This window comes from Merops nubicus, unplaced genomic scaffold (genome assembly GCF_000691845.1).
Source record: "Merops nubicus isolate BGI_N331 unplaced genomic scaffold, ASM69184v1 scaffold16408, whole genome shotgun sequence".
In the NCBI taxonomy this organism is placed as follows: domain Eukaryota; kingdom Metazoa; phylum Chordata; class Aves; order Coraciiformes; family Meropidae; genus Merops; species Merops nubicus.
In genome coordinates this window covers 8,180-31,099 of record NW_008626497.1, presented here as the reverse complement: position 1 = coordinate 31,099, position 22,920 = coordinate 8,180, and the positions used below count along the sequence as shown (strand labels likewise).

The 22,920-nt window shown below is 40.4% G+C and overlaps 1 protein-coding gene across 1 annotated transcript in view; it reads right to left on the bottom strand.

Annotated features, from left to right (window-relative positions):
* LOC103778444 (brefeldin A-inhibited guanine nucleotide-exchange protein 3-like) overlaps positions 1–22,920 on the bottom strand; it is a gene marked incomplete at both ends in the record, with an annotated part of 38,452 nt that overhangs the window by 7,852 nt on the left and 7,680 nt on the right. Inside the window, 13 exons of the mRNA XM_008946034.1 lie at positions 373–506; positions 2,083–2,397; positions 2,992–3,142; positions 4,539–4,649; positions 4,909–5,124; positions 5,353–5,460; positions 6,895–7,060; positions 8,322–8,488; positions 13,294–14,204; positions 14,913–15,025; positions 16,439–16,763; positions 19,394–19,498; positions 22,719–22,797. Coding sequence (XP_008944282.1) covers positions 373–506; positions 2,083–2,397; positions 2,992–3,142; positions 4,539–4,649; positions 4,909–5,124; positions 5,353–5,460; positions 6,895–7,060; positions 8,322–8,488; positions 13,294–14,204; positions 14,913–15,025; positions 16,439–16,763; positions 19,394–19,498; positions 22,719–22,797 — 2,901 coding nt within the window. The remainder of the gene's footprint in view (positions 1–372; positions 507–2,082; positions 2,398–2,991; positions 3,143–4,538; positions 4,650–4,908; positions 5,125–5,352; positions 5,461–6,894; positions 7,061–8,321; positions 8,489–13,293; positions 14,205–14,912; positions 15,026–16,438; positions 16,764–19,393; positions 19,499–22,718; positions 22,798–22,920) is intronic.

Below are 22,920 nucleotides of genomic sequence, written 5' to 3'. Positions count from 1 at the left end.
ACCTAAATCCATGGTCTTAGGTCTATGTTCACCTGAGTTTCCCTACTGGATCAGACTACAAAACGGAGCTGTGATTAACTATCTGTGGATAACTAACACCTCCAAAGTTCAAGAAATAAATTAATGTCCTCTGAAGTGTTTCGCAGTAGATGTGGATGTGGTCCCGGACCAAAAGAAGTGCTCAATCTTTTCTGAAGATTTTGAATTGCTCCTATGGAAAGATCTTCTTAGACTAAATAAATACTGTGTTTTATTTATACTTTGCAATTTCATTTGGAAAAATTAAACCAGTAAGAATACAAAGTACATCCTGTAAGCAGTAGAGCTGTATACGGAACTCAGAGCTCTGTAAGGGATTTTGAGGTGATTTACCTGGCATTGCTAGGGAATAATCAACTGTGTCTGTGACTGAATGGAAAAGCTGGGCCTGAGAAGCCTTCTTGAGCTGGTAAAGGAAGCCTGCCAATGCCATCAAGTTTAACTTGTCAGCAGCATCTTCAAAGAGCCTGTGAGCAAAACAAGAGAATCTAACTGAAATATTAATGAGAAGCAGACTTAAATGAGGAAAGAAGAAAACTCTTATCTGCACATGGCTGCTCTGTGTTGCCTTTGGTTAAACATTGTGTTATTGAGGGCTTTTTCATTTATACAGTGCTACAGAAAGACTTTAATCCAGAAGCTTTATTAATTGGAGTGTGGAAAGTAGGGTGCCGTAGGACCAGCCAGAACCCTTTCAAGATCCAACTGTGGTACTAAACCAAGACACCACTTATTCAAGGAACCAACACTTCCCTATTATTGTGTCTTAATGCTGTAAACAGTTTATGAACCAGTAATCACAAAAACAGTGCGAATATGGCCAGTCCTCACAACAAAGATGTTCATAGCTGCACTGACTTTAGTTGCACCAGTTTGCTCCATCAGAAGTTACACCCCCTGAAGTTACATGAAAAATAAATGAATTCAAGTCTTAAAGTTGCTTTACTGAATTGCTATTTCAGGATATAAATAAAAGTTGTTATTTTCAGCAGCAATGAGGTCTTCAGATTTAAGAGTTAAAATCTGTACCCTTAAACCAGTAAACATGCTTACATAGGAGGTGGGTTCCACGGAGATTACAGTGGAATTTCACATGGTGCAGCCCCAAGTTGACACAAATTTGATTTTCTGACATTGCTTTTCATGAAAAAAATTCCATAGTCCTAGGAAGCTGGGGACTGAGTCCTAATAATCTCTGCTCTGAAGTAAAAGTACAGAAGTCAAACCTGCATAATTAAAATTACAGTAGTGATATTCTCTAATCCTGAGAATCAAGTTGTATTGTGAGCTTCCTAAATAAAAGGTACTTTCCATGTACAGAGTCAAATTCCTAAAAGCAGCATCAGTATGCACTACTTTTTCCTCTAAATTTACAAATAACACCCTCCTATGGCAGAGATCAAGGACGTAGAATGTCGGCTGAAGAAAAAAAGGTTATTAGAAGCATGAAAACCCAAGAAATTTTCAACTGTAGCCTGGGCTGCTAAAAGAATAGCAGAAATAGTGAAAAAATCTGCAACATATCAGCCTGCAGACTTTGTTGTAGAGACATTTAACCTAACAATCCTGTGACCATGCCTGGTGGCCCTTCCTCCTCCAGACACACTGGGGCAGGCTGACAAGGTGTCCACACTGTCCTGACAGAGGCAGCTGCTTTCTAAACAACACTGGTCTTGTCACTCAGTCCCTTCCTGTCAGGACAAGACACCTACTTATTTTGTCTGCTTTAATGAACACAGCAGATTAGTTTAGATGCGAGCAATAAATCTACCACCTTTCAGGATGCATTTGATTTTCTTGGCATATTTACTGTTGTGCACAGACATACTCAGCCCAGTACCTGCAGGGCAGGTAATGCAGAGATGCAGAAAAACAGGTCCTTTAGGGACTGCTGGTTGTGACGCACACACAGCTCTCTTATGAAACTCAACTGAAGCAAGTGGCTGCCATGGACACTGATCAGGTCCCATCGCACCACAAAAAGGTCCATTTTGGTCCTGTTTTGGGAACAAGGATTCTGGTCCCTGACAGCGCTGCTTTTACCTGTCAGCTTGCGTGGAGAGTGTCAGGACAGCCTTGGCAGCACTAGTCCCACACAGCAGGCTGCCTCCACGGAAGTCAAAAGCTCTGCCCTTACTGCTCTCCTTGATGAGTTCGTGGATAGAAATCGGCTGAATGACAGGATTGCTGCTGAGGGTGGTCTCCTGCTCAGGGGTCAGTGCCTGGGGAGACTCGCTAGGCTCAGAGTCTTGGTGCAGCCCTCCAGGTGCCTGCTGGGACTGGGTGATGGTAAGGGAGGGCTGGGAAGCACCGTCACTGAAGTGGGTGTGCTCCAGCGTGCTGATGTACTCACACACCCTGAGAACAAACAGGAGAAGCAAAAGATGAATAAAACCCCCAAAACAACAGTTCCTCCCCCCACTAGTTACCCGCCTCACTGAAGAAACATTTGGGGCTGTACTCCAGAGGTGAGTCAGAGGATAGTGCAAGTACAGCCCCATGTCCCCATGAGAAGCCAGCTCACACAGAAACCTGCTGCCTATTTGCAGGCACCAATTTCTATGTCAGAACCAGACAGGATGCATGGGACATTTTCCTCAAACCATAAACAGATGATCTCCAACTCTCAAACTACACAAAGACAACCTGCCTTCTTACATCCTTCAGCCTCACATGTGCCTGGATAGTAAATAGTGGAGGTGCCTGAAATGACCATTTAGATTCCTGGGTCTGCCCCAGTCTTCTGGTAACTTTTGAGTTTCTAGGCATTGATTTTGTCCTAATAGTGGTAGAAAGCTGCACTGTCTTTTCTCTTACAGATACTGGCTTTTATTTCAGTCTTACACTGTTTATATAGAACACTCTCAGAGCATGTCAAGTCCTTTTTCTCAGTTCATTACTATCAGGCACCTTGGTATAAATTCTGTTTCTTTTGGGAAAGCTGGTGAGTACCTGAACACATGAGGCCAGCAGTCCTGATTGTGACTTCCCATCTCCAAGCCCACATTAAGGACTGCATCCATACACAAAACATGAGCAGTGTGCAGGCAGACTCCCTGCACTTTCCCCATCTGCTCCAGTTTCTGCTCCACTTTCTGTTTCACTGCAGCATGAAAAATAAAATAAAATAAAATAAAATAAAGAAATTAGCTCCTCCAGCTTCTAAACAAACACTGGTTTGTAAATAGGGCAATGACAAAGGTATACAGTCTGAAAACTATGTAAGAATGTGGATTTTAGACAAAAAAAAAAATCATCAGAGGAACCCATATCTTCCTAATAAACATATGACAGTTTAAAAATTAAAATCCATGTTGATTTATCTTGTATGCAAGAAAAAAAAAATCCAAGCCAGACTGGCACCCTCCACCCCCAAAATTCACATCTTGCTGCCCACAGAACAGATGCATATTGTTCATGACATTATTACCTTTCTCTTTGTGCCTGGCTGGATGGATATTTATTTCTGTTTACCAAAATCTCCTTTTCTATGGAAAAGAGAGTTTGCAGATTTCACATCTATTTCCATACAAGTTTCACCAAGGAGCTTTTGTTAATGCATACTCTTGTCAAAGCAAAACTAATCCTGATCTGAGCTATAAGCCTTTGGACCTCATTCTTTTTTTCTGAGAATCTGTGAAAAGCTTAGTTTTCATGCTGCATTGGAATGGAAACAAATTTTGAAGCTTTGTAAGCTTTCATAGAACAGATCAGTTGGCCTCTGGCCACTGCTCCTGCCTTCTTTTTGCTTCAGCAGAGCCTGGCCCTCTCATTTCAGCCATATCTAACAGCATGGCCAAAAGCTAGTTTGGGCTCAGGCCTATTCAGTTTTGTTTTCTCTACTGAGACATCAAATTTGCCAAGCAGGGTCATTTGTGCAACACTGTGGGGTTTTGTGGGCTTCTTATCGTTACAAATGAGATGCATAAAAAGTGATGACATTTCTCCAAACAGCCACTGGAGACAGCAATTGTCTCTACTGACTTCTACAGGGTTTAAAGGAGTGGTATAGAAATGCAGAACCTTTTACATGTTATAAATATCTCATTTTTTTTTTTATTCCAGCTTTATTTAACATGATTCAGTTTTATGTATTTGGCGATGAAAAGACAATCAAGGATGTATACACAAGACAGGGAGAGGGATGCAAATTCAGCTTATATTACCACTAAACACATTAAAAAAAAGTTTCTCTGATGCCCTCTGGTTGTACTGGTATCACAAGGCTTAAAAAAAGCACATTTCAAAAAAGCTGTTGACTTATCTGTTGTTCCACTGATTTCAGTTCCATATAAATGATAATTAGTATGACATAATGTTAAGAACCTAGGACAGCAGAACATGTGCTAAAGCCTCTAGACATACATCCCACATGCCTCCAAGTGAGCTGTGCACAGTAATGGCATTCCACTCTGTCCTCTTATGTGTAGCAAAGTACTTTGCAGTTGCATCTTTGTGGGCAATGTGAGAGAATGCAGGTAATTTAATCACATAGTTACCTTGAGCTATAGTATCACTGGGCTCTTGGATTTCTTTTTCCTCTTTCTCTTCTTGGACACAGGAGGCAGCAGCCATTTGGGCAAGAGCAGATGCACAGTTAGCAGCAACTCCTGTAAAGCAACGACACAATTACTGTTCAACCAGCATTTCCTCCCCGAGTCCCATGCAATCTCAACAACAGGTTGTGTCAAGGAGAGCTGGCTGGATATGTTTATGCTGTAGGGCAGGTGCACTCCATGGGGACTCCTAGAGCCGAGTTTCCTACCCAAGACTGGAACAGGATGTTGTTTTTCTCTCTCCAGAATTCCTTCAAGGAAAGTTAGCATCCTATTTTAAGAGTCTGGCATGACATCCCACATGCAGCAGTACCTAGAGCACAGCTCAGCCGGGCTGCTCTCCTCAGTCCGTCCAAGCTCACGCAGATGGAGTCCTTTTCCTTTTGGTTCTGCTCTTTGGCTCCTTCTGCTCCCAAGATGAAGGCCAGCCCCTTGGAGCTGCCTGCCATGCGGCCAGTCAGTGGTGTGGACAAAGTGTCAATCAAGTTCTTCCAACAGCCGATTAAAAGGTATCGGGCAAAAGCAACTCCTGGAGTGAGAAATGCATTACTACTACTGGAGAATGACAAAAACCCAGCAGCTTTATAATCAGTGGTAAAAAATCAAGTCATATTTCTCCTCTGCATACTGGACTACCAATTCATGTGTAGGATGTACTGACATACCTCCCTCAACCCTTAAATTGTTGTTCTAAAATACAGTTTATCTGAACATGCTTATAGTATATACACTTGTGCTTATAATACAGTCTTAATACCTGCAACAAGAGAATCGTCTGTCTTCCGGTTTTGGGAAAGAGGAGATTGAGCTGAAGCAGATGCCATCAATTGGCCACCAATTGCACTGCTTCCCAAGCCATCAATGTCTGCCAGAACATTAAAAAACAACAGATTACTATTTGACACACAGACAGTATAAGGAAAGCATCTCCTGCAGGCTCCTTTTTCAAGAAGCAGAAATCACTTCTGATTTCTCAGGTGTGCTTTTTAGTTGCTCTTTTCTGGCAGCCTTCTGAAGCTTTGGCATAAATGTAAGCTCTGGTACTGTATGCATTTCCAAGTATAACCAGCATTTTCTTGAAGAGAAGAAATATCCCACTCTCAAGAGTACCTCCCTTCCCCTGAAGTCACACAGTCAACAGAATTCTCAGCAAAGATCTCATGCTATTTCTTACAGTTCAAAACTTCCCACACCCTTAAATCCCCTCATTTCTTAGTATAACTTTTCAAATCTTGTTAAATCCTATGTCTAAATGTTCCCAGACTTCAGTCTGAGTTCTCAGGATGCACTGGGATCCTATGCCCTAGATGCAATTTTCAGTAGACCTATGTAGGTTCAGTCTCAACAAAAGAAATACAGCCCTTTCTCCAACACAACAAAAGACTAGCTTCTCATAAAGAGTTTAATATTAGGGATATCAGCTTGATTTCCTTTCTAGCAGTCCCTACCTGTCTGCATCTTTTCCACATACTTCATGGTTATTTTTTTCCCCTGAAGTGTTACTTTCAGCTTTCCAGCTCAACAGCTAGAAGCAAGACTGAACTCAATACAGTCAGCAAAAACCTTTCAGAGCAGTACTCTTTGATTACCATCTAATGGCTCAGCTGAAGACAGTGTTCTCCCTACATACACTGTTTTAAGTATCCCCAAAAAACATACAGTATACACATTCAAGCAGACAGCACATTTTATATCAATACAATATCATGGATAGTCAGCTGCCTCTCAGCTGATAAAATTTGTTTTTTTGCCTTAAATGAAGCTAAGGATTGTTTTTAAGCATTTGTTAGAGGTGCTCCAGGTTTTCAGTTTTTCCTCTAGTGCCATTTGGCATATCCCTGGCATAGCACAAATCTAAACCAAGGGGAGCCAAATCTGGGGAAGATTTCCAGGATCAGACTATTTATATTTGTCCTGCACCACAGGCACAGTGAAATGGCTTTGCTATGACATCAGGAAAACAGCAGCCTTATAGCTTATCATTAACAGATACCAAGTCTACTGGAACTGAAGCTGACAGAATTAAGAGATGTTTTGGTTCAGTGAAGAAACTTGCTCTGTCTCCCAGGGGAAGTTTTAAAATCCATGCTTCAAAAGCTTTCTGTCTGATCCAAACCAAACAGTTAAGCTCCTGTCACAGTTAGAGTCTGACTCCACCTCTAGCAGTAATTTCATGAAACACCCCACGTTGCATGATGAGATGCTGTTCTGTATGTAATGCAACGAAGCAGCTTATTATTGTAGCTTGCTGTAGACATGTGTTCGGAAGTTAGCCTTGCCACCATAACATCGTACTGACCGGTCAGCATGGTGATAAGTGGAAGGCTGTGCTCTTCAGGGCTTCCCCAGTATCCAGCTTCTCCCAGCATGTTTCTTTCTAGTACCTGGTGGTATAGTTCTTCAACCCAGTCCTGGGAAAATACCATCAACACTCCACTGGACTGGACCTGCTTCATGAAGTCCTTCTGCAGAGAACCATAAATAACAGACGTAAGACAACAGCAAGTCCTACACCATGACCCTCAGCCCCTAGATCTACTCCTGAGAGTAAGGGAATGCAGGAGTGTAAACGAATTTGAGCAAAAATAAGAATTAACCAAAGATTGTGACGTGACTCTATAGTGGAGAATGACATGAACACAGAGCTTTCCCTTCTCTTACTGCTGTCAATACAAGATGCAAACCATGACAATTCTTGCACAGTGACAATAGGACATGTTGATCTCTCACTATTTCCACAAGGTAGGAGTTGGATCTCGATTCCAATAAAAAGAGGGTTTGGTACCTAATGCTTCTTGTCCAGCAATCAGGCCCTTCTGCATTGGAGAGTCACCACAGATGAACAGGGGTACAGCTAGATATCTGAGCAACTTTCAATAATAATTTAGATCATGCTCAGGCCTGTTGTGTACAGTGCTGCTCCTAGAGAAGATTCTGAGTCACAGATTTGCTCTCACAGTTGCTGAGGAACATACCAGAACTGATGATGATGATGTTAAAACCCAATTGTTTTGGAGGTAATCTAGCATACAAATTCTCTTACATGGGAAGCTCAGCAATAATGGTAGATTTTACAGAAGTCTTTTTTTTTTTCTTTTTTTCCCCCTCCCCAATATATCATTGATTGCTTTTTTAGTAAAACTCTGAAATCACTTCTCTTGGGCAACTTAGCTGCAAAACATAGATTCATGTTTTACAACTCCTGCAGCCTTCAAAACAATTTTTATAGAGCCCAAGCTGAGGAATCCCAGGCGCCACAAAGATCATCAGTTCATATTACTAAACCCTCATTATTTTTCACTCACTTCTCATGTCTTCATCTGCATAAATACAAATGAAATGCTAAGCAAAAAATTTGTCATTGTGCTCAAAGGTAGTTGCAAGATGAAGTTATACCCCTTGACAGGGCACAAACAATACTTGCTGTATCACATGATGCTGATGAAGATCTCTTCTGAAGATAGAGTATCCATCAAAATGACTGCTACTTTAATGATAACCAGTAAGCAGCATTCATCCTCCCTCAAATTACAGAGAAGCTGTGTAATTCAGATGCATGACATTTATCATGCAAGATTCATAAGCAGCTTGGAGAACGCTTCATTTGCAATTATTATTTCTCCACTTAGCAAGCAGCCTGAAGGCTTTATGTGTGGGCTGTTTTATGTGAAAAGAAGCAAAACAAATTTTCTGGTTTTAACATTTTTCCCATATTCCCCAACTCACCAGCAACACAGGGGCCTGGGCAGGCTTCTTCCTGTAATAATCGGAGTTGGCCAATTTTAGGTTGAGCAGCAGAATGTAATGGGAGACCATGTAGAGACTGTCTGCATTCATCAGAGTCTGGAAGCTGAAATTTAGGTTTCCCTCAAATCCTGGTGAGTGCATCATACCTAACAAAAACATCATGTGAGCTCTCACAATTTACACAGATTTTGCCTGGAAGCTGAAATACCAGAAACTAATCCTAGCATTTCAGCAGCAACAGATTGCTAGAATATTTAATGATTCATCAGCAGAAATTACTAAATGTACTATAAAAGGGGATAGACCAAAAAAGTAGTCCATCTAGAATGCAGTGCTGCAAGGCAAACTGAACACTCCAGTCACAGTCCAGCAAAGTGACATGCTAAAGTTGAAATACATGAGGAGCAGCAGCATTCCTTGGGATGACTGCCAGGTACAAAGCAAAGGGCAGGAGACATCTGCAATGCTAACTTAAAAGGTGAGGTGGGAAGGGGCAGAGGCAAAGCCTCTGTACTTCAGTGAGTGTACGTTGCATCAAATGGTGCTAATGAGGGGGACAGTTCTTCTAACCCCCCTAGTAAATCTGTCCTGGCTAGGTGAGTTGTTGGATGATGACAGGAGTGCTCAGCACCTTGCAGGATCAGGTTGTAATCATCACTGTCTCCATGGCCTAGAGGTATGTGGACAAATATTTGGGGCCAAGATGGCTGGAACCTGTTACAACTCCAAACCCTGTTTAGTCCATACAAGACCCGCTTTCTGTACAGCTGAGCATTTGCAGCTGTCAGACTCATAAGCCATCTTTAAGTGCTCAGGACTCCTGAAAACACCATTTGTATGAAACGACAGCCTACAAGCATGCACAGTGGCACAATCCCTTCTTCCCAGGTAGGATGGCTAGCACATACATTTTCCTCTGAGTTAGCTGACCTACTGGTAGAAAAACGTAATCAAGTATGATCGACAACTAACTAAATCCCCATGATCTTTTATTTGAGCCACGAAAAACACAGAAATATTAGACCCTCCCACATGGCCCACAATATTTAATGGTTATCACATCAACTGTGAGAATTCATATCATGTCAATAAGGAAAGATTAAGGAGTAAGCTTTATCCTAGAATAATGTTTGAAGTCAAAAAAACAAACAAAAAAGCTTCCAAGTTTAGTAACATGATGAAGCAAAGCTGTGTCATTTGTTAACTGCTGCAGTGGTTTACTGTGAATATACTTCTCTCACCATAAAGTTCATACATCTTCTTAGACAAAAAACAACAAACCATTTACATTAAAAAAAAAGAAAAAAATCCACACACACAAAAGAAGCAAATGTTTTTCTTGCCTCGTGAGGGTTTGAAAGCTCTGTGCTGCTGCCTTCTTGTACTTTCCACTGTCGTCACTTTGGGGGCATGGATAAGGTGAGTAACTGTTTGAGGGTGGATTTAGAAAGAGAGTAACTGTTCCAGGGTGGGTCTAAAAAATGAATACCTGTTCAAGGCAGCAACCTTTGTGGAAGAGGGGTGATAGGGCTGGCCCCAAATCATACCCACATGGTTGGCATGTACTTTGGGTAGATTCCATGTGGAGAATCTTTACCTAGTACCAAAACTGCAACCATATGCTTGAAAGTAGCCTGGGAGGAGCTTAGACTCCTTCACTAAAGGTCAAGATGCATCTTAACACTTTGTTGGATGGAGGATCATGATATTGATGTAGCTAGAATATATTAATTTGATGCCTTATCTCTCATCAATATGTACCTTGGGAACTAGAATCGGCTAAAGTAATAAAAACCTCAAGGCAGAAAGGTATGTTAAAAAAGAGCCCACTTTATTTTGCATTAAATTATTTTTAAAATTGTGCAACCTCCTATATAAGACTACAATTAAAAAGAAAGGTGTGTAACTGCACGTAAAAGTGGCTACTACATAGTGGGTATGTATTTGAGCACCCAAAAGTGTTTGGGAAAAAGATGGTCCCTAATTTCCTCTAAAATATGGGAAAATAACTCCATTTGAGAGGCGCTGAGACCCCAAAAGCAAAAGATTATGCGTAAACTTGCAGTGATGTTGACCAACATAAAAACCTTGTAGCTAAAAGCTATGGAATCAAAACTCAAAAACTGGTGGTAAAAATGTTTGCTATGATTTTTCACACTGTGGCACACAATCTTTAGAATGAAAGCCTTGACGCTGCAGATAAGAACAGTTATTATGTCTGAATTAAGAGAGTACCGACCACCAATTTTAATTATAAAAGCCTGCTTTTGTAATTAAAAAGCTACAATAAACTATGATGATAGCACACCGTCATAACAGAGAAAACAGCTCATTTAAATGTGCCATATAAAAAAGGAGGTCCCAAAAAAATGCAAACTTAATGTTTTGTACAAGTCAAGATAATGTTGAGAATTTTTAGATAATTCAGTATTTTTTAAGGTAGACATCACACTCCAGTCTCACTAAGGAATTTTTTGGCATTGGTTTTATCTAGCAACAACGAAGAACTTTCTGAGGAAAGATGAAAACCACAGATAGGAAGGCTTTTAACAAACTGAATTCCAAATCTTAGTTTCACTATAACTCTGCTTGGTTGACTTCACTTTTTCCATGCTTATGCGTCCATGCCGGTGCCTCAGATTCCTACCTCCTTTCATTGCTTTTCAATAGTATGAAATCATAAGAATTGTACAGTATTATTTAAGGACCTAGCTTGTAGGAAAGACTACTAAATTGTAGCTAGTGTATTTTTTTTCCCCTAAGCATAAGAAAAATTGAAAAATGAAATGAAGTAGTTAAACAAGGTCTCTCAGAAACACAAAAATACTGCTTTTGTACTGGCTGGTCTCAAAACTACACCTATCTCTTTTCTCAACTTGAATCTTAACCAATATTCAAATTTCCTAATGTATTCTTCAGGACTTATACACTAATATATATATATAGTACATATAATGAATCATACCAGCTCCTCTAACTTTACCAGCTAATTTGTGCCTTGAATTGCTGGTGCTAAAGAAGGAGTCCTGAAGCAAGGACTCAAACATTGCCCATAGAGGTAGACCAGACTGATGTCTTGGAAGCTCTCCAAGGGAAGTTCCTATACCAGTCACGTGTTTCAACTTCAGTAACTGTTCTTCATACAGTTCCAGGTCTTCATACTCAGGCCTCTCTCACCTACACAGGAACACAAGTCCTCACCTCAGGAGGTCTCATGGACTTTTGCTTAAGATCTGAGGTACAAGTTAAGGCAGTGTTTCACCTGGCCCGAGTCTTCATTCCAGGTGTCCAGATGAAACATGAACTGCACACATATTGTGACACCATAAAATTACAACTCTGTAACGGCCACAGCCCTATGAAAAAAACAAGATACCTCTTCCAAGCTATTTTAATACAGTAAATTGCTACTATATTTTTCCATGATTCCTTACTGAGTAGCATCTTTTAAAAAAATTTCACCAAATCAGACACAGTGTACACATTTTTAAGTACAGATTTAACCATGGGGGTGGCTTTCTTAGGAAAGTGAAAGGTCTTTCTCAACGCAGCAGTCTAAGTCCCAGTCTAGGTATCTTTTCAAGAGACAGGTACAAAACAGAAATTATGGACTTAATGCAGAAATTGAGTGGTATAAAACATTTAAAGGGATCTGACAGACAAAAGAGAGAAGACACAGTATACTTGTTCATGCATGAGGGAACTGGTGCACAAAAGTTTGGGCTAGAGTTCTAGACCTGATCTTTTGGCATAACCTCAATATCACTCTTTTTCAGGAAAAGGAAATCCCTTGTGACAAAAAAGGATGTTTTTGAGCATCTCAATTAGGAATGTAATTAATACGAGTGTCCCCTTTCAGGTATCTTCTTTTTGTGACATAACATGGCCCATGTTTAACAATGTAAGCTATTATATTCCTGAATTCAGTCTTATTTGGGCAGCATTTAAACAGGAGATCAGGAATATCACCTTATTCATCCAGCTTCATATCTAAATTGTGCTGTATGACAATGGGAGGCATCCCTTCTGACTCTGTATGAGTTCATGTGTGCGTGAGAGCACAAATGAATGAATCAGTGATTAGGAAAGGAGCAATAAGAAAGGCAATTGTGGTGAATTAAGTTAAGGAAACAGAGGGATGTATTTTAACAAACATTTCCACTTTGGCCACTGTCAGGAAAAAAAAAACCTTCTAAAAAAAATATATATTTATATACGTTTTAAGTACGCTATCAATAGGACAAACTAGTCTTTGCATGGCATTTTTTTGTTTGACCAAGTCATGATTCCAAAGGTTCTAACCCTGAAAGAACTGCAGGTATTTAATCTCTTGAAAGGCAAGATCTTTACCTATTTCTCATTTGGTGAAGCTTTGAGCTTTGCTTTTCCTGTCGTAACAGAACATTAAGCAGTAGTAAGAAAAACTAGAGTGAAGAAGAATGGAGTTGCTCCTCTTTTCTTATCCTTCAAGAACTTACTGCTGTGGAATTTTTATTACCTTCTTGGCAAGGCTGGCACCTCTACTAGCAATGCAGTGATACACTAAGCTGCTTAAATCTGTTTCAAAAGAGGTGATGATTCTCCCCACACCCCTTTCATGCTAAGGGGCAACCCCAACCTCTCTTTAATGACAGCATGTGCAGAACTTCTCAACAGACCTTCACAAACCTGTGAAGAGAGATCCTACAGAAATGCTGATTTCTCTGTTGACTGAGGACACAATCCAGATCCTGTTAAGAGCCAATGGACTGACCTCCCTTTGAGGCAGTGACTGCATATTTAATTTGCTTTGCCCTAAGTGGAGTGTGCTGCTGTTAAGGAATATGATTTGTAAAGCACAAATCTCCTCATTCTGGATATGTTCTCTGAAGATGAAATCCTACAAGAGAATTTGCATACAGTGCTGTCACAGTGTGCATGCTGGTTCGACAGTAAATATTTGCTTGCAAACCTGAGCAGAATGTTGAAGAGAAGTTCTGTAGTGCTCCATCGACCTCCTCTATGCTGGGAAGAGCTATAAGCCGAGGAAGAAGGGCCTCAAGTGACTGGATAAACAGCCGTGCACTGTGCTGGTCTGCTTCTTGGTTTTTCAGCAATTTCAGAGAGAGAGCAGCAGTACGTAAGGACCTGTGACCTGGACAATCCCGTGGTGTCTGCTCCTCATCAGCCAGGGAGCAATTGTCAGAGCCTATGTCTGAGACATCTGACCTGCCTGAGTCCTTCTCTGCTGCCATGGAATACTGATCGCAGGAATCAAACTCAGTCCTGGAAAGGTCCTGGTCATCTACACTGAAGTTACTTTCACTGTATCTGGATCCATAGGACCGGGTCTTGCAATCAACTGATAAGAAGTTAGTTATATCTGGGTACACTATGGTGTGGATTCTCTGAACAACATCTGGCTGGTCAATGGTTTCTGACTCCGGTTCTCTATAATGAATCTCTTTGCTTTCATGCCCAGCTGGAGAGGGCAGTGAGTTTTTTTGAATTTCTGGGTTATCCTCTGGAGTTGTCTGTCCCATTTCCCCTTCCAAAGTGGTCTGACCAGTGTCTGTGGTAACACTAATGCTAATGTCAGGACTTTTCTCATTTCCTGACTCCCAGGCTGGGTTTTCTGAGGACAGGATGCGCCTCTGCCACCTGAAGTCAGCATCGTTGATCTCCATGGAGTCCCGGCTCGTCTCGGTCCCATCCTTCAAATCTTCTAGGCGCTGGAGCAACAGCTGGATCTGCTCTTCACTAAGACCTCTCCCTTGGCTCAGCTCATCTAATGCCCCGAGCAGGGCAAAGACACAGGACACTGAAGCATAACACGCTTCAATACCACCTTTGATGCATGCTTCTGTCATCCCATCCATGATTCTACAATTTAAACAGAGTTTATTTAAGTGAAACAGCACATAGTGAGCACATGTCACTGTCATCCTACACTATCCATCCATAACTTGGAAAAAAAATAGTTAAATTATCCTCTAAGACTATGCCTGAGAAAGACAACTCGTATTAGATCAAATTATTAGTCTCCTGTGTAGCCATTCTGTAAAGGGCGTGCCAAGCAGGGAAATAGTTACCATGCATTTTTACCCTTACAGACAAGCACTTACACTGAAAATAAACCTCAATAACCAACTGGAGCAAAATTTAAAGCCATCTGTATCTTGAAATTTATCTTGTCTGCAAGATACGACCTTTGCAGGAACTGAGATTCCTTCTTGTTCAATATGACAATGTTTAAATTTTTTATCTCCTTGGACTTCATCTTGGAAATCCACCTCTAGATAAGCACATGCTTATATCATTTTAAGTGACTCAAACCGAAGGATTTCCAGCTGTAAACCAATGTATCTGGGCATTTTGGTAAACTCCACAAGGTAGTTACCTATGCCTTCAAAACAGGCCCAGACTGACAACAAACCAGCAAGACCTTTTACGCCTCTTCCATTTTCACAGTTTATTTAACCAGGGACACTCTGGCTCATATTTAGGTATCCTTCTGAAGGTACAACTGTTTAAGTGTCCTCTGCACCCAGGTTTAAGAGAGAAGAGGCTAAAGGAGGAAACAAAGCATACAGTTTGAGAAGATCCAGATGGGACTTCCTTTTAGAAATAGACCTCTTCCTGGATTCTGACTCAGAAGAGCAGGGCCCTGCCAAATCACAAAGCCGCTGAGGACTGCCAAGTATCTGAAAGGAAAAAAAAAAAAGAAGTTACTAGAGGATTATGTAAGGATTATTTAAATACAATAAATGAGTCATAGTTCTATCAAGCCCTGGAAACCAAGGTAGCAGTACTATAATTTCTCACAGCAAAGGAAACCAGCACACTGATGTCCTACTTACTGAAGCTACCTTTCCTCTCTTAAAGGCAGAAAAGAAGGTGAAGAAGAGCAGAATATTCAACAAGAATCACATATAGAATGTTGTCCAATACTTTCAAGTTTTGTCCGAATGTGATTTAACTGATACTGCACATAAGACAATCTTTACATCCAAATACAGAGCAAGTATCTTGCATTATGGTATATACCATAGGGAACCTTTCTCGCCAGTCACCCAGTTACAAAATGGTAAAGTCAAGCAAAGACAGGCAAAGTGATTCTTTCTGACTCAACCTGCTGGGTGGCATCCTGTCAATCCCCACCAGGAAATGCAAGGAGAAGACTTTACACACAAGCCCATATTAATAAGCAGAGAAAGGCAACAGACACATCCTGCAGGAAATAATATTAGACTGAGCTTTTCCCAAAATCAAATCCATTTATCATCTTCCTATTGCTTAATATTAGAGGAAGATAAGCGCCAGGGTGGCTGCCAATTTAGACAGTGACCCAGTGGGTGGCTGTGTGGTGTTAGGAGAGACCTTCAGACACAGAACAGCCTAGGTATGCACAACCTTACAACTGAAATCCTCTAAAAGAGACCACTGCTCCTGAAAATTATTTAAGTTGCCTTGTGTCCCACAACACAACAAGAAGGCTGCACACATGAAATGGAAGAGCCCATGATTTCAGCTGCTGCTCAAATTTGTCTCACAATACTCCAGTTCTGTCAGAGTTACTCGGCAAGAAGCCAGAATGGCCTGGTCTTGACATGGCTGTCTAAAGACATTGGCAGCTTCCTTGTAGCTATTCTAATAAAGCTCAAGGAAACTGTATTTCAAAAACCTGGCATGTAATCAAAGCATATATTCACTTTAATGCCTAGAATGCTGTACTGTGAGGATAAATGTCTCCTTCTAGCAAGAGAGGAGAGTGGGAAAAGAGGACAAAGAAGTTGAGAACTGGATCACTATACTGTATCTCACACAACAGAGCAGTCATGACTCAGTGATACAATCTGGTCCATGCAGTGCCACAGCATGAACACTGATGAAGTTGCCATAGCAGCTTGCATAATGGAGACAAATATAGCTATTATGACTGTGTAAAACTAAAAATATTTGTCAGAGTGGTTTGATGTAACAGTTGCACTCAGAAAGGGCAATTCCAGCATCCCTAGTGCTAAGGTATGGAATGGACCGGTACGCGCCTATCAGCAGCATTCACTGTTAAATAAACATTTTGCTTTAAATGCCTGGATTTGCACGTGTCATCCTACCTCTTTCATAATTTTGATAGCTTCTACTCGGTGCTGAGGTGGTGGGTAAAGCAATATCCGGTGATAGAGAGACTGCAGCACAGGCTTCATGGATTCCACTGACCCCACCAGTCGAACCAGTTCTGCTGCAATATAATATATGGTCCGTGCAACGGGCCCACTAAGTGCAGGTGCTGTGGAGGAACAACCTGAACCCCGGCCATGATCAGAGATCCCTGAGGAAGGTGAATCAGCCTCAAGACAGATGCTGCTGTGGGCAGAGGTGATAGTTTTGTCATGGATTGGATTTCCCAGGATTACTACTAGTGCTGGACACAGTTGCTTCCTGAGAAAGAGAAGAGCAGCAGATGGTAACTGGAAAATAATCTCACAGGAACATATTGAAAATAGCCCATGGTTAAATGAGATACACATGCTTCTTTTAATGATCAGCCAACAGCAGCAGTTAGAATTACACCAGGCTTTTTTCATCTCCCAAGCATCAGTGTGCTAGTACAGACAGAAATACTTTAGGGTGCTTTATAAACATGGTATTGATTTTACAAGTTCATGTTACTGCACAGTGCTGTCCTTTACAGGATAGCAAGCCTGCCTCTTTCTTTGGCTGCAACTGACTGCTAGGTGGAAATTCTAGGTTTCTACTGCTAACTGTTTCTTCTTCAGTCCAACCTGGGAACTTTTAAAAAAAAAACTGACCAAACAAATTACAATCTATGTTAATTAGAAGGCCTGATGTTTCACCACTGAACTCTGCATGCATGTATTTTAGTAAGCACCTTTAGTTGTGAGCCTCTGTTGTGCTGGCTTTTGAGAACATAATTAAAGCCCTCTACAGTAACTCAACGTGTGCATTGTAACTTCTCATACACCACTATACACTAAAAATGCCATCCTTCCTTCAACACTGTATGAACACTCAAGTTAAAGGATTCTACACGAGCAGATCAATCCTCTGGAACCAGAGTCAAAACCAGCTCAGCACTTTGCTCTCTTCATTGTTATTTCAGCTTTGCAGTCACACACTTGACATCTTACTTCAGTCTGCAAGACACTAATTTAAAAAGCCAAGTGCTGCGTAAGAAGGCAGTCCCAAACCTGATTTTCAACCTCATGCCTCAAAGGTTCAAGATAGTGCCTAGAGGAAGCACCCAAAGACCAGTAATGATTCAGCATAAAAAACCAACATGTCCTCAGTTAAGTACATTTTATTTTATCAAGATTTTTATGCAGTCTAGAACTTCCATTGCTTCTCTTAATGTGCTTGCTAAAACATCTTTTCTTCCTGAAGTTACAGAAAGAAAAAGAGCTTTTAATCAGACATCATATAGTGACTTTGAGTCTGCTTATTCCATTTCTTTACCCAATCACACTTCAAAACATATCGTAGGTGAAGTCATGGGCTGTGACAGCAACATATTCCCCACACATCTTAGTCCCAAAGTGCTTGTGTATCAAACTATGGAGAATACTGTCAGAAGAACAGAGACCTAAATCTTCTCTGCTTGCTCCCTTTGTCTCCTGTTTAGAACTGACTACCAAGTGCCAGGCAGAGAGAAAGTTGAGTCTGCATAGGCAACAGCTCCTCGAAGAACACAGCTATCAGTTTGGTTCACTTCATTAGTCAGCTAATGGATTAGTGAGCACTTATGCTGCTACACATTCAGAAGGATGCTTGCAGGTTAAACTGTTTTCCTAGGGTTTTCTCTCCCCTCTTCATCTTAAGCATGTAGCAGGAGGGTACATACTTTTTGGTAGTAATGCAGGTTAAGTCGTCCTGCCCCTTATGGGTTGTCCTCATGAACCACAGTTACAAATACAAAAACCTGTAGATTTACAGCATAAACTGGATCATCAAAATGATGTAAATTGAAAATAAAACAGGAGGCATTTTCTCTTAATGGAGATGATTACAGTGACCTTGTTCATAAGACAGCCCCACAATCAGTCACATAAGTATAAACAAAGTGTTGGGTGAAATTCAAAGGCAGAAACTTCTGAAACTAGTTTGCCATGAAAGAGAGAATTCTGCTTTTACATTAGAGCTCCCAGCACAGAGGCCCTGTGCAACACTGCCAAGTGTTATCCACCTGAAGACTTCCCAATCCAGCAGCAGCTGATTCTCCTGGGACAGCAAGGGAAGTTATGGGTGCCTCTACATGGTACATCCTTAGAGCTGGGTCCAGGTCAAACATTTAGATTTCAAAAATTACAAGGTAAAAGCACAAGAAACACATTTGTCATTAACAGTCACATAGACCTTTTCTTTACACAATCACCCGCCAAGGTCACAGGATGGGCATGGACTGCAAGGAACTGTATATTAGCTACATTCTTGCTTTATTTCTATGACTCAGTTATCCATATGGTATAAATAAAGCATTATTGTAAACAAAAAGAAGGGAAAGGATTATTTCAGGAGCTCCGAGGTGACAGTATCAAACAATTTATAGGTACATATGAACAGTAAAGATGTCAAGCCTTTCAGGTGAAGTGTACTGAAAAGAGAATTTCTTGATAAAGTGGAAGCACCGTAAAGACAATTTAGTCTCATCTCTTATACAATCCAGGTCATAAGTATTTCTGGTCACCAGCACACCATCTGACATCAGCTTTGCTTATATTCCTGTAAGAATCTCTACAGCAGCCTCCTACAGTGAGCAGGATATCTGTCTGTTTAGTGCCACACATGAATCTGAACTTTTGCAGAGATTTTCTGTCCTGGCTAAATACATTAGATTTCATTACAGTGATAATTCTCTTCAGGGATTTAATGTGCTAGCTGAGCATGAGGTCCTAACCAATCTTATATGAGGCACAGAATGAACTGATGGTAGGTTAACTGCAAGCTTTGCTCACATCTAGAGATTTATTACAGTTTTGCTTGCATGGCTAGAGGGAGAAGGTCCTTTTCTACTTAAAAACTAAATATTTGCATTAGTCTTCAGATGAACTCACCATATGAGATCAGTGAATCCTTTGTGCTGGTGCATGCTGGGAGAGGAGCTGTTCAACATGGAGAGGATGCACTCCAAGTAAAGAAGCTGAAGTTGACGATTGTCACTGGCAAAGAGAAAAGATGTCATTCGTGTCACAATAGCACAAAGACTATTTAATTTTCTAAAATAACTACATTAGTTCACTTGAAAATTATATCATAATTTACAGTAGTCATTTATTTTCCATCTTCCTATGGATTTACAATGGTGTGATTACCTTTATCATCCCATTTATTTTGTACTGATCACATGCAATGTACTAATAAAAAAAAAAAAGAAAACCAACTATGCGCAAAAAGAGGAAGAAGAAAGCAGAAGCGACTATTCAAATTCAATCTAAAAACTTGAGGAGGAAGGAACCCTTAAAAAGAAGAAAAGGAGAAGATTTTGGACTATTGGATAATTTCTTCAGGCAATCTGAAGGGCATTTAGGTCGCTCTCGTTCTGTTTATTTTTTCTCTTTTCTTGGCAACAGACACAAGGGTAAAATGTCAGTGTCTACAGGCAGAAATTCGCATGGTAACAGGGTTACCACCTTCCAGGGCCTTGTCAGTTACTCTGTTAAAAACATAGACACAAAGTGAGCTTCCTGAGAAAGGACATGAAAGGTCCCGTGGACACCTGGAACTGATACACTTGGAACATACAGTGTGCTTGTTCCTACTCTCAGAAGTAGCTGTGGGATTCAGGAGACAGCAAGGCTGAGGTCTGCTTCACAAAAGAAGCCCCCCATGCCAATTGCACTGCCGCTCCGGTGGTCACTCCTACAAAGACTAGGATATAGTAATTCTTTTGTGGTCCGAGATGAAAGCTAGAGGATTTTATTTTCTAATATATAATGGTAGGTAAAGGAAGCTGTAAAGAATGTATTTATCTTAACTGAAATTAAGGAATGAGAAATGTCTGCTCTTCTCTTACTGCCTGAATTCCTTTTGTTCACACAGATGAATTTCCATCCAAGTAGAACAGCACTTGTTTCACATGTCATGCAGAATCTGAGTGAATCCTGAGGCTTGAAGCTAGGTTTCTAACTCTGCTCTATGGAAGATATAAAACTGCTGGGTGGTTATATATTTCAGAGGTTAGAGCCTTTTCCTCACCACAGTCCACACCTGCCTGGAAAGACGCACACATTCCAGGTACAATTGCCTTCTCTCCCAGCAACTTTTCTTACAATCTCTCTTAATGCAGATCATCAACATTTTGCAGCTGACACTTCCATGGGCATGCACAGGGCATCCCTGCACTCTTGATTGCTCTGATGTCTCTTACTACCAAATTGGGTTTTTGCAGGTAAAAAATGACTGTTGCACTCCTGTACACCTAGGTACAGCTGGTGTGCTTGTAGCACTGTTGCCACAGATTTCAGAGTCACCAAATTCAGTAGTACCAAGAAAAAACACCTCTCTGAACTCTTCGTTGTCACTCATAGCTGTGCCTCCCTCAATACCAAATTCTAATAAGCTTGAAATTTAGGAGGAGGCATTAAAGCAATCTTCAGAGTAAGAAATTAGAATAGGCAATAGAGCATACTAAAACCTCACTTCACTGACTTTGAGGTTAGAAAGTTAAGTTGCCACCAACAAATTGTTTTGAAGGAGATACCAAAATTTGCCTTGAAAAAAATAAAGGCTTTTCATTCATGGAGTTCTTTCTTTATCATTAGAATGTCTTGTATTTACCTTCCTCAGATTTAATCAGAATCCTTTACTATACCATGCTCATAATTAAAGATCCTAACAGTCTAGGTATACAGTGACAAGCATGAAGTAAATCATGGCTCGGTGAGTATTTTTAACTTCTCTGAATCTCTTCCTGTACTTAATCTACAGCATGCCTCCATCCATTCTAATTCAGTACAGTCTTATGGGGAGCTGGGATTGCAGATATTTAAAAAAAAAAAAAAAAAAAATTCAGTGATTTTGAGACATCCTGTCAGGTAGTTTTAGTTTTGATATTTCATAACCAGTAATTCAAAGTAATTCTCATTTGGTGGACAATACTTATCAGGTGATAGCTCTTTAGAGCTCTGTATTTGGGCAACATTTGAAACAAACTCTGAGCTGGTTGTTAGGTACAAACTTTTGAAGATCTGTTCTTATTGTGCTGTAATGATTCACAGTGCTAAAAAAAAAAAAAAAGTTCCCTTAGACACTTTAAATAATGCTAAGTAACGGAGTCTTCCCTTTTAAATCTTGCTGTAATTAGAGACACTCGTGGGAAGCACGTCTATAGAAGAACGGCACACGAAGACGTCTGAGCTGTCTTCAGCTCTGGTATCTCCTAAGTCATAGGTTTCCTGAAAATGGTAGACCATATAAAAGGACATACAAAACAAACATGCATTTGTGCATCTCTCGTTCCCCTGAGTTCATCACAAGCTACTTTCAGGGATGTACAGGCCAACTAGAGGAAACAACCTTGTGCTACATCTAAAATAGTTTCAGACTGGCTTTTTTATTACCACTCAGGTAATTTGCAACTGGCAGTAACAGCAAGTTAAATTTTATTTTACTGACACAGAAACAAGTGAGAATTTATTTTTCCCTTAAACTTTTGAATTATTTCTAGCTTGCTATACTCCCACCTTTTAAACAACTGCTATATAATGTTTGCATTGCTTCCAGCTGGTTTGTCATCTCTTTAACACAAGATTTTATTTTTTTTTTTGACTCATTTTTCTTAACAGACCATTAGTCGAGCTATGCTAGAATGCCACAAAAAGTTGTTTTTATCTCATAAGTATGTACTCTTATATTATTGGCCAACAAGAGACTGTAGTATTTTAATGTAGCGTAACACTATTACTGCTCAAAACATCTGCATTTTAAAAGTTAGGCTCAGACATTTCCAAGTAGGTAGAGTGTATGATATTCCTAAATTTAAGGAATGCTTTGGTAATGCAAATTATTTCAGTGGGATAAATGACACCTTTCTAAGGAGGGCATATTAATTCATTCTATGTCTCCTGCAATTGTTCTCTTTACAATCGTTGCTTTCAAGACAGAAAACCTCTCCTTTGACAAGTATTTTGCTGATGTATGGAAGTTACTTACAGAGTAGATTTACTAGAAGCTCTTTAAAGCTGAACAAAGCACAAAGAAGGCAAATTAGCTTCTCATCTCAAGTGAGGATTAAGTTAATGCATCATGAACAATACTTCCTCTAGTAATTTAAGCACAGTTTGCTCCACAGTTCCAGAACGACAACAGAACAATCATAAGTATCAGTGAAACCCTGAATCTCCATGTAATAAATTCAAATTATAAACTGAAACAACTCACTTTATGACAGCCTGGAGCTTCTCACAGAGGACAGTGAGGACAGATACAACATCATCACAAAGAGACTCAGCTGAAGTACCTCCAAAAAGGACAAATATCAGAGGCGTTACATAGTGAAGCTGGACTACAACCTCAATTCACTGCATGAACTTTCAGAGCTGGTTGGAGCTTCTAAACAATGTGCACGGCTGCCAAAATTCAC